An 11,496-nucleotide genomic window follows, 5' to 3' on the forward strand; every position below is an offset into this window, starting at 1 on the left:
CTGGTTACACAGTGTATACTTTTGTCAACAGTCACTGAACAGGTCCCTTTTAATGCATGTAATTTATACCTCAGTTATGTAGACCTAATTAACCTTTTCTGTTGCTGCCACTTCAATTTCTCTGATCCGAGTGAGGCTGAACATTTTCCCATGGATGTATTGGCCTCCCAGAACCTTTTGAACTTTGGGTTGGTTCTGTCTATGGATGGAAATGATCACACTTACCTGACCTCCAGGTTGTACAGCTACGACATGACGAAGTCCCGAGTGACCCTGATGGCTCAGCACAGATCTGACCAGCACCCGATCCTCGTCTGTACCAAGTTGGTGGAACCGTTCCAAGCCCAGGTGGGCTCCCTCTACATGGTCCTTGGGGAGCTGGAGCACCAGAAGGGTGAGCCTTGGCTTCACACACCCTTTTCCACTCTGGGTCCTGAGTGGGGCAGTCTTGTGGGTGCCTGGGCTTGGCTTCTGACCCAGCAGGGGTCCCTCACTGGGGTTAACATTCCTTCCAAATCAGCCCACGAATTACAGGGCCTCATAGCAGAGAGACGTGATTGGGCTTGAGGTGGACCTGCCGTAGGGAAGTGAGAAAGAGGGGAGAGAAATCATTAATTTCTGAAGGCCTACAACATGCCAGGCCTGGTACTAGGAGGTTTGCTTAAATCTTTTTGAATCTGCTCACCAGCCCTTAATGAGTCATCTTATGGCTATTTCATAGATGAGAAAACTAAGGCTCAGAGAGGATGGGGCTGGAGTAACAGGCCAGGAAGTCAGGGTAAGAGAAATAAAACACAAGGGAAGGAACAGAAGCAACCTGGGAGAATCTCTATGGCATCAAGGGTTGAAGCTTGCCCTTTAAAACCTAGGTACTTGTATTCTTTGCCTCCCTCTCTGGCTGTCCCTGTGCCACTTTCCTTCACATGCTTTATGTAACTATAACACGTTGTATCTGGTTATTTTAATTTAACATTATATCATAAGCATTCCCCCATGTCTTAAAAATTTTTTCTAGATATAGTATTTAATGGCTATATAATATTTTATAGATTAGATGTGTACACTAATTCACACAAGCATTAGACATTTGTATTGTTTCCATTTTTTGCTCTTGTAAGTACACTGTACATTAATTGGTTAAAGAAACTATGAGATATTCAGCCAGGAGAATATTATACAGCCATCAAAAATGGTGTTGTAAATTTATATCAGTTGACATGAAAAGATGTTCATAGTATTTTACTAAGAAAAAGCAGTTTACAAAACAGTATGTATCATATGATCTCATTTTTGTTAAATAGACATTTTTTATACACATGAAAGTTTGAAATATTATTTACCAAAACGTTAATAATAATTATTTCTGGGTGGTGGGGCTGTGGGATTCCTTATACTTTTATTAGCATTTGACAATGAAAATGTATTGCTTTATAGCCAGAGGGAAAAAACAGTTTAAACAATCTATCTAGATATATATTAAAAATGCTGTAGTTAATAGCCTTTAACTATTACCAATCTTTGTCCATTTTCTGATTGTTTCTTTAGGGTAGTTTCCTAAAAGTGGAATTGCTACATTAAAGGATATGAACATTTATGTTTCTTGATTTACACTCCCAACTTACTTTCTAAAAGTTGCAGTGGTTTTTAACTCTGGATGAAATGCACTAGAAAAAAAGTAAATGGGCTTTACTTTAATTACGTTTGATTTAATAAAAGTTAATCTTTATTCAGGCTTAAGCCTTTGAGCTCAGAGTCCCTGCCTTCATAATTGATTTGAGAGAAGTATCAGGAGGAGGGGTGGAAATGGGTACAAAGGGCCTTGAATAAATCATTCATTCCACTAAATAAATCATTTCCACTTTGACTGCAGCCCACATCACCTGAGACTTCCTCCTGCACTCCTGGCCCCTACAGGGAGTCCTGGGAGCTCTCAGGAGCCAACTGCCCAGTATCTGTAACTCAAAGGTCTGATTGCAGATACAGAGAGGGGTTGATACTAAGGTGGGACATCAGGCCAGGACCAGGGCGGGACCTGGAGAAGACATTTAGAATTATTTGTGGGAAGAAAAATGGAAAAAACTTTAAAGTACAAATTCAACCCATATAACTTTTTAAATTTAATGTTTTCAAATCAAACAAGCACAAAAGTAGAATGAGCCTCCATGTACCTGTCACCCAGATTCAGCAGTGATCCACATTCCACTCTTGTGTCATCATCGCCTGCATTTACTTACTTATTTTGCTGGTGTATTTTAGAGCAAATCTGACATCATTTCATTTACCCATAAATGCCTCAATGTCTATCTCTAACATCACGATCACGCCCAACAAAACGAGTAGCTGTTCCTTAATATACTCTAGTATATACCTTGTCTGTGATCATTCCCCTCCTCGGCCCCAAAATGGCTTTTTACAAAAAGTTAGTTTAAAAGCGGGAGGCAAACAAAGTCCATGCGTTGTCTTTGGGTTACATATCCCGAGTCTCTATAACAGTTCTGTCTTCCTTTTTTCCTTTTACTAATGCTATTTATTGGAGAACTTGGTTCTGGAATTAGCTAATTGCTTCCACCTGGTTGCATTAAACCTGCTCTTCCTTCCCTTGAGTTTATCCTACCTTTTTCTGAAAGGAATGTATTTCAGGGAAACCAAAGGGCTGGAGGAGGGAACGTTCTTTAGAGAAGAATCACAGTGAATAACCGCAGGAGAAACAATTAAATGCTAAAGTCACCGTGTTAAAAGCCCCGAAGAAATAATAAATCCAGGCAACGATCGTTATCACTGGCCGCTCAGATCATTAGGTGGAAGCTTGCCGGGAACACTGTAGCTCAGGTGATCAAACATTACAAAAATCGGACCCATCGATCGTGTGCCTCTGGTGTGATGCACCAGGAGAGCACAGACAGTACTGCTCTGATGTGTTCTTGCCAAAAAACAAAAAAAATGGAACCTCAATAGTCAAGCCTCAGACCCAGCAGGATTCTTCCTAGGCTGTGGCTAGTTTACCACTTATCATTATTTTCATCACAATGTGTAGGGGTTTTTTTTCTTAAAAAAATTTTTTCCCCTCAGTTTCTAATTTCTGAGACTACATGCTCGTCATTCGAGACTGACACAAGGAAAGAAAGACGACGGTGAAGAGGGAGGGCAGAGTGTGGGCTGAGTTTGGCAGTGGTCGCTGACCTCCAACCTGCGGTGGCCTGTCTGGCCCCCGGCCAGGTCTGAAGTCCTGTGGGGACACAAAGGTCAACCACACACAGTTGCCTGCCCCGTGGCAAGGTTGGCAGTTCTGAGGATGGACCAGAGGCCCCCTCAAGTCACCTTTCTGAAATGTTTGCACACGAAAGAGAAGAAATGCCAGCCATGTGCCAACAGCAGCTGGCCGGGACACCCCGCAGGGCCGAGGGCGTCCAGTCCGGGGATTAAGATGTGAGGACACAGCCTCGGCCCCGCTCTGCTCCAGGGGCCCGCATGGAATACCAGGCTGAAGGTTACTCGCCTACAGCAAGAAGCTGCCCCAGAGCTCTCGCCATAAATCCCACCTGTTCCGGTTTCCGTGCACCTGACTGTTTCCTGCCCTCACAGGCCTTCCTTGTGTCCTCTTGAACCTTCAAGCCCCCTTCTCTGGGACTTGCCTGAAACCTGGCTTTTACCCCCAGGCAGCAGTTCCCCTCCCGCCCTCCCACGTGGAGGCTCCCAGGCCCCACACGCATCACAGAACCCAGAGGTGGGGCGGAAATCCTGGCAGCTCCTCCTTTGCAGCGACCAGTTCTGCCACCTCCACCCCACTGCTGCCTGACGTACCCGGACCCGCCGGCCTCTGCCGCCTGAAACTAGGTTCCACCCTCAGTATCTTTCTGCCTCGTCACCCATTGGGACCACCTTCTCTCCCCTCCAGCTTGACCTCACTATCATTTCAACCACTTTCCTGGCAGAAGTTCCAACCCCTCGTCTCCCATCATTCCTCCCTGATTAAACCCCAATCCCCACCCTCTCAGGTCCCACCCAGCTGTTGATGGAGAAAGTTCACAAAGCTCCAGGGATTCCTAGCACAATGGTTTCAAGGTCTCTTATCTCTTCCGGGCCCTTCACGCTGCCTAGAATTCCTTCCGTATGTCCTGGCTGGTCCCCCCTCCCCCTGACCCGCAACAGCTATTTCAGGCGTTCACGCAGGACCCCCTTCGTCATCACCTCCCCGTCCCTTCCAGCAAATTACCTCACCTCCTACATCCCAGGTAAAATTGAGGCCACAGCTGCAGCCTCTCCTAAAAGTATACGCATCCACACCCATCAGTAGCCCCTTTCCTCCAGTCTGGGAGAGAGGAGGGTCCCTCCTGCCTGCGGTGCAGCCCCTGTGCTGTGATGCATGCCTGCCTTCCTGCAGGGGCTTTGCTTTCTCAGCTGAATCCTTAACCTGTTACCACTGGTTCTTCCCTCCCAGCATATAAAGCGCTCAAGCCTCTTCTGTATTAAAATAATAGCAACAATAATGTCAAGTTCAGCTCTTTCCCTACCTAGCTGTGACCCTCCTCCCTCCACAGTCAAACTTCCTAAAAGAAGATCTGTTCTCAAAAAAAAAAAAAAAAAAAAGATCTGTTCTCCATATCACCCCTCCTTATCTCAGACTCACACCTCAACCCACTGCATTCTGGATTGAACCCACACCCTCGGCATTGAAAGCGCAGAGTCCTAACCACTGGACCACCAGGGAATTCCCTCAGCCCTTCTCCTTTGCAGCAGGTTCTTTTTCTTTGCAAGAAGAGATTCCCCTAAATGACTATTACTCTGGGTTCATAAACTCCTTTCTCCTCCCCTGCAGCACTCTTCAAATGCCGTTCTTTTATTCCATTTACACAGACCTTTTGCAGATGGACTAACAGAATTGCCAAATTTGTCCCTGTGATAATCATACTTGTAAAATTCACTTCCATTTTTAATAACTTTTCTTCATTCACAGGAAGAAACATGTTCCACTATCTGTATCTCGAAGAGAAGGTTTCCCCAGGCTGAGGGGAGGAAAGAGCTGACAGGCATTATTATTGTAAGGAAAGTTCTGTGAAATTAAGTCCAATACTAAGAAAATCTTCATACAGGAAGTTTGGAAACATTTGACCTATGCTTCTATTTTGAGATTTTTAACTGCGAATTAGAGCACTCTGATTTTGTCCTTGCTCTCCCTGTGTCATCCTGAACACATGCAGCTGCTCTGTGAAAACTATTTAGGGCCACATGTGTCACAAGAAAAGGTCTAGGCCTTTCAGTGCCAAATGAAGTTTAGGCAAATATCCTGTTTGATTGATCAGTATAGATGAGCCAGCTATTCCTGAAGAGGCCTGAGTGATGAGAATCAACAGTCTACACCCATCCACAGATCCACATACTGTCCCATGCCCCCCCCCCCCGCAACCTCACTCTAGGCCATGCAGCCCCTGCAGTCCAGCGCTGGGGCCAACAGAAGCTGACGACACACAGGCAACCTCATGTTTCAAATGAGTTCATCTTTCTGTGTTGAAGCCTGGAATCTACACAGTCCAACTCTCTGGATTCTGCCCCCGGGCTCTGTTAAATCAATAAAGTGGCCTAGACTAGAGGAAAAGTTAGGCATAGACTTTAACCAGAGAGAGCCTCTATCTCAAAACGGCATCAAAAGAGGAGAGCATAATGTTCTAGAACATTGAATGTATTCACTGACGTGCCCAGAGAGCAGAGAGAACATAGTGCAAAAAAAAAACAACAACCAAAAACAACCTATTAGGGCAAACCCCGGATGTCCTTCCTATTTGGTGTCACCTGAACATTGACAAACCTTTCCATCAGCTCACCACAGCATCTGCTAGAAGCGCCCCCAGCCCCTTGTCCAGGGTGGGATGACTTGCCCCTGTAAGGCCAGACTCTCCCCTTGGATTGATTAAATATGGGGTTCTCTTTGCCCCAATTTCCAATGCCAGTGAGCCCTACGAAGCCAAGGGGCCCTTCCCTTGGTACAAATGGAGAACTAGGGTGGTGATTGAGGCCCCCTCCTCAACTCTGGGCACTTGGGCGCTACAGAGAAGCTGGTAGGAGTTAAGATGACAAAAGAGGGAAGTAGAGGCTACATCTCTCTGGGCCTCCTCCCTGGAGGAATGGAATTTTCAGGCTGCCCCCTGAGTTTCAGCCATGTGCCTGTAGTGCATGGCGGGCCCGCAGTTCTGAGGCCCAAGAAGACAAATGGTCAGCATCCTGTAAACCATCCTTCTCACCTGTGCCCTGTCAGACTCTTCTGTCAAAACCCAGGACCGAGATCAAGTCGAGGGGAAACGGCTGGAATGCATCTGCAGGGTGTGTTGCTGACACTGCCTGTGCCTTGGTGTCTGTGTCTTTCAGATGGAGGCTGCGTGGTGAAGGCCCGGGTGCTGACTTGTGTGGAAGGAATGAATCTCCCCTTGTTAGAACAAGCCATCCGGAAGCAGAGGCTGTACCAGCGAGAGAGGGACAGCAGCCAGTAGAGAGCAAAACGGCAGCTCCTGGCAAACCCCCCCGACCCCGCCCCGACCCCCGCCCCCCCCCTCCCGCGCTCTAGCTGCGCTGCTGCCGAGAAGATGCAGGAACTTCCTGGAGAGAAGACGGGAGGGGTTGTTCATCGGGATTGCCCCAGAAATGGGAGCCTAGAGATCAGAGGCGGGTCTCTGGGGCCCTGGGAGCTGGGCCCCGTGTGGGTCCTGGAGGGTTGCAGAAGGTCCTCGTGAATAAAGCCATGTGGTGTGACGGAGCAGTGCGTGCACGTGGTGCAGTGCGTGCACGTGGTGCAGCGCCGGGAGGGGCCAGCAGGGGGAGCCTCGGAGCAGGCAGCCGGCCCGGCAGTGAGGCTGCGGGAGCGGAGGGTTTCTGGTGAATTCTGGGCTAGGGGCCTGAGGGGAGGGCGCTGGGGGCGCTCAGGACCTGGTGGGGGGCCCGGGACACAGTGGGGGCTGCTCCTGCCAAGGTTCTGCCCTCACAGGAGGCCGAGCGTCCCCAAACAGGCCAGGCCCAGCACCTCGCCGTGGCCATGCGGCCTTAGGGCAGGACTGTGGCTTCAGAAGCCCTTCCTGACCCCTGACCTCTGCCCTGAGTTGACCCCGGCCCCCCTGGGCGGCCCCTCCGGGCAGCCTTCTGCCCCCGGCGTCCAGGCCTGGCTGGGCAGGGGGTGGGGCTGGGGCAGGAGAAGTTTGGGCCCTCCTGCGCTCCGTAGCGCAGCTCAGGGCAGCTGCTTCCTGGGGCCTGGGGCTTCCTGCCCGGCCTGGGCTGGGCGAGGGGCAGCCCTGCTCCACACCAGGTTCCCGGGGATGGGCTGGGGCTGGGGCCGGGGCTTTGGCGGGCGGTGGGATCCAGGCCTGGGCCTGGGCGGCCTGGCAGGCAGAGCAGGGTGAGCCCTGGGGGCCACAGGCCTCAGGAGCCAGGGTGGGGGGAGAGGGGAGGGCGTGAGGGGAGGGGAGGGCGGGGCGGGGCCTGGGCAGGGGCCGGGCAGGCTGTGCCGTGGAGGCTGGAGGGGCAGCAGGGGTGCTGGGCATGGGGGCGAACGCCCCAGGCGCTTTCTGTTTCCAGGGCGGCTCTGCGGGCATGGATGTGTTTCAGAAGGTGGAGAAGATAGGAGAGGGCACCTATGGGGTGGTGTACAAGGCCAAGAACAAGGAGACCGGGCAGCTCGTGGCCCTCAAGAAGATTAGGCTGGATTTGTGAGTGCTGGGACGGCCTCTGAGACCCCCTGGTCCAGGGGTGACCCACAGCCCACCCATCCGTCCCTCATCACAGGGTTTCGTGTTCCACTCGTTTTCCGAGTGCTCCCCAGTTACACGGGGGCCACAGAGGTGCAGCCCTCACGCGTCCTCACCCCGACCAGGCTTTGCCCCCGGCCGCTGGGGGTGACGGGTGTGTGCCGAGGAGCACAGAGCCCCATCGCTGGGGAGAGGGGGGTGGGCATCCTTAGGGAATAAGCAACACAGGTGACACTCCCCGCCTGCCCCCCGCCCCCCGGCAGAAGGGCCTGCTCAGCTCCTGCCTCCACTGCTGTACCACTCTCTTCTCCAGGGAGACCGAGGGGGTCCCAAGCACCGCCATCAGGGAGATCTCCCTGCTCAAAGAGCTTAAACATCCCAACATCGTCAGGTGAGGCGGGAAGGAGTGGGGAAGTGGGCCTCTCCTAGCCCAGCTGGGAGCCGCATGCTGACTGGTGTCGCCCGGCCAGGCTGCTGGACGTGGTGCACAGCGAGAAGAAGCTTTACCTGGTGTTTGAGTTCCTCAGCCAGGACCTGAAGAAGTACATGGACTCCACCCCAGCCTCTGAGCTCCCCCTGCATTTAGTCAAGGTACCGGGGGAAGGACAGGGGGCAACCAGCGAACGCCCGCTCAGCCAGCCCCGCCTCCGCTCAGCCAGCTCTTTCTCACGCTCGCTGTTCCAGAGCTACCTCTTCCAGCTGCTGCAGGGGGTGAACTTCTGCCACTCACATCGGGTCATCCACCGAGACCTGAAGCCCCAGAATCTGCTCATCAGTGAGTTGGGGGCCATCAAGCTGGCTGACTTTGGACTGGCTCGGGCCTTCGGGGTGCCCCTGCGCACCTACACCCATGAGGTACCGCAGGACAGAGGGGAGAGAAGGGATGTCCCCCGTGCACCCAGCCACCCTGAATGATGCTGTTTTCTTGTCCCCACAGGTGGTGACACTCTGGTATCGTGCCCCCGAGATCCTCTTGGGAAGCAGATTCTACTCGACAGCTGTGGATGTCTGGAGCATTGGTTGCATCTTCGCAGAGATGGTAGAGAGAGGGCCACACATGGCCACAGGGAGGCCACAGGCAGGGTCCTCTGGGGTGGGGGGTAGAAGGGGCTCTGATTATCCTATTAGAAGTGGATTAAGGGGTGTTTGGGACTGGCTAAGGTCTTTTTCCAGAAAAGGCCAGGATTTTTAGCACAGCCCTGGGAAAGATATCTTGGAGGTGCCTCCCTGGTCTGGCCTCTTTTCTGGTATTGGATTCTGCATGACAAGGGAGTAGACCCCACACCTTCTCCCCTTCCCCGTTCCAGGTGACCCGCAAAGCCCTGTTTCCTGGCGACTCTGAGATTGACCAACTCTTTCGTATCTTTCGGACCCTGGGGACACCCAGTGAAGCCATGTGGCCAGGAGTCACCCAGCTGCCTGACTATAAGGGCAGTTTCCCCAAGTGGACCAGGAAGGGGCTGGAGGAGATCGTGCCCCACCTGGAGCCAGAGGGCAAGGACCTGCTCATGGTAGGTACAGGTGGGCGGCAGGGAGGCTGAGAAAGACCTCCTCGCGCCAGCTGCTGCTCTTGCTAGAAGTGTCCCCTTTGTCATCCAGCCTCTTATGCAACCCTGGTTCCTCCTGAGTCCCAGCTCGTCTCTTTTCTGACCCCTATACAGAGGTGGCTTGTCCCCATGTGTATTGATTGCTCCACCTGGAAGCCTCTCCCACGATAGGTCCAATGTTCATCATCCCTTTTAAAACTTCTCTTTTCTAGTTAGCTTTGTTTTTATGCTGTGATATGTGCCCTTTTTCTTAGTTGCCTTGTGTTTTGGTAATTTTTTCTCGTGGACATTATTACCCCATCTAAGCTGTAAGCGTTGCCAGGCAGGGACCACACCGCCCACTGCCTCGGTACCCCCGCAGTGCCTTCCACAGCGGTTACTCTTCACACGAGGCTGTTCAGAGCAGGCTGCTCCCCGCTGCCTCGGCCCCTGCCCCGGTCCTCACTCACCCCTCCAGTTGTACCCTCTTGACCCCTTGGGCTGGCCCAGGCCAGGCTGCCCAGAGGGCCTCAGGCAGAGCTATCCATTCTTGCCCACAAAGACTCAGAGCACGTTTCTCTCTTTAGTCTGGTGTTGGGTCAGAGGAAGGCAGGGCAGGAAGTTCATCTTCAGGCTCTGTGTCCAGCTTTCCAGAGGGCTGTGTGCGTCTCCCAACCCAATGCCAGGAGGATGGAGTGGACTTCCCACGGAGCCTCCTAGCCCTCCATCCTGGCTACTCTAAGGCAGGGGGGTCCTTCCACAGCCTGGCCAGGTTGAGGGATTTTCGTGTTTCTGCCCCACCCTCAAGCATGCTCCCTGGACAGGTTTGGTTCCCTCATCCCGATACCTAGAGAAAAGTCTGTCTCAACTAGAACTAGGCTGGAGCCTGGAAAGCTCCCTAAGGAAGTGGGGAGACTGACTCAGCCTCAGTAACGTGAAGGAGACAGGGGGTGACTTAGCAGGGCTGGACTAGAACAAAGTCTTTGTCCCCAGATTCCGGGAGTATCCAGAACTGGTTCGCAAGCTGGGAGGTACAGGCTTTGTGTCGTTCTGGGTTTGAAGGCAGCTCTGCTTTGGGGCTTGGGGCCCTGGCCACACCCGGGCCCACTCTCTCTCCTCCTTCTCCTTCCTCCGCAGCAACTCCTGCAGTATGACCCCAGCCGGCGCATCTCAGCCAAGGCCGCCCTTGCGCATCCGTACTTCTCGTCCACCGAGACCTCCCCGGCCCCGCGCCAGTGTGTGTTGGAGGGTTTCTGCCGCTGAGAAGGTGTGAGGCCTCAAAGCCTCTCTCCAGCTGCTGCCCCCCTGCCTCCCCACTCACTTCCCAAGAAAGAGGACACATCTGGGGAGAGAGCAATTTGGCATCAGCCGTCAGAGGGCTGAGTTTGGGTTTGTCCTGCCAGCAGGTTAGCGAGTTCCTGTGTTGTTTGTTGGGTTTGCTGGTGCCGTTTCAAGATGGGGGCACAGAAGCCCCATGCCCGAGGGGGTCCGTTAGAGGCTGGGTCCCCTGGCACCAGAATGGCAGGTGCCGAGGAGAGTAGGAAGCCTGCCCGGGCCGCCAGCAAGGCCCTCCTAGCGCCCTTCAGCTGCCTGGCCCTCAGTTGCAGAGCCAGACCCCGGGGGAAAGGGTTTCTCCCGGCTGGTCTTCTGGATTTAAAATGTTTTGGGGGAAGAGTTGAGTTCCAGTTAAGAGTCCCAAGTTAAACAGGAAGCGGGGTGAGGGAGAGAGGACATTTTCCTGATCCTGGGGCAGGCCGGGTGTTCTAAGTAGTTGTCTCGTCATCTAGGATATGCTTAACGTTTGTTTGCTTCTGGCTTTAAGAACAGAAAATAAAACTGATGCATTCCTGAGTTTTCCAGTGTTTCTCTGCTCAGGGGGGGGACACCAGGGACTTGCTGACAAGGGGGAGGTTGACAGCGGGCTGAAGACAGTTCCTGGCCTGAACCGAGAGGCCCTGAGCCAGTGGGGAGTGGGGGAGTGGGGAGTGGGGGGTTGGGGAGTGGGGAGTGGGGGGTTGGGGAGTGGGGAGTGGGGGGTTGGGGAGTGGGGGGTTGGGGAGTGGGGGGTGGGGGGTGGGGGGTGGGGAGTGGGGGGCATCATCCTCCGAGGCCTGCCCCCGTCGGGTCCTTCCTAGAGTCAGAGGAGCCACAGGCCCCCGAAAGCACCCCATCCCCAGCAGGGCCAGGACCCAAGTAGTGCTGTCCCTCATGCTCATGCCCCAGACGAATTGACTCTTATGTTC

At 53.1% G+C, this 11,496-nt stretch overlaps 2 protein-coding genes across 7 annotated transcripts in view; both read left to right on the top strand.

Moving 5' to 3' along the window:
* The window catches only part of TEN1 (TEN1 subunit of CST complex), a 19,202-nt gene extending 12,457 nt beyond the window's left edge, over nucleotides 1–6,745 (top strand). For all 5 annotated transcript variants that reach the window (XM_036837392.1, XM_036837391.1, XM_036837389.1 and 2 more), the window contains 2 exons: nucleotides 237–394; nucleotides 6,361–6,745. In XM_036837392.1, the coding sequence (XP_036693287.1) occupies nucleotides 237–394; nucleotides 6,361–6,482 (280 nt within the window). In that variant the 3' untranslated portion in view covers nucleotides 6,483–6,745. The remainder of the gene's footprint in view (nucleotides 1–236; nucleotides 395–6,360) is intronic.
* CDK3 (cyclin dependent kinase 3) lies at nucleotides 6,554–11,105 on the top strand. 2 transcript variants are annotated; one of them, XM_036837386.1, is made up of 8 exons: nucleotides 6,554–6,654; nucleotides 7,558–7,688; nucleotides 8,041–8,118; nucleotides 8,198–8,318; nucleotides 8,412–8,582; nucleotides 8,665–8,766; nucleotides 9,035–9,238; nucleotides 10,391–11,105. In XM_036837386.1, the coding sequence occupies exons 2-8, from the start codon at nucleotides 7,573–7,575 to the stop codon at nucleotides 10,514–10,516; spliced, it is 918 nt and encodes a 305-aa protein (XP_036693281.1). In that variant the 5' UTR covers nucleotides 6,554–6,654; nucleotides 7,558–7,572; the 3' UTR covers nucleotides 10,517–11,105. The 2 variants fall into 2 exon arrangements, with proteins under 2 accessions (XP_036693281.1, XP_036693280.1); XM_036837385.1 differs by lacking the exon at nucleotides 6,554–6,654 and having other exon boundaries at nucleotides 7,458–7,688.
* Nucleotides 11,106–11,496: the final 391 nt, after the last annotated feature.

The sequence above is a fragment of the Balaenoptera musculus genome, chromosome 20 (genome assembly GCF_009873245.2).
Source record: "Balaenoptera musculus isolate JJ_BM4_2016_0621 chromosome 20, mBalMus1.pri.v3, whole genome shotgun sequence".
Classification (NCBI taxonomy): domain Eukaryota; kingdom Metazoa; phylum Chordata; class Mammalia; order Artiodactyla; family Balaenopteridae; genus Balaenoptera; species Balaenoptera musculus.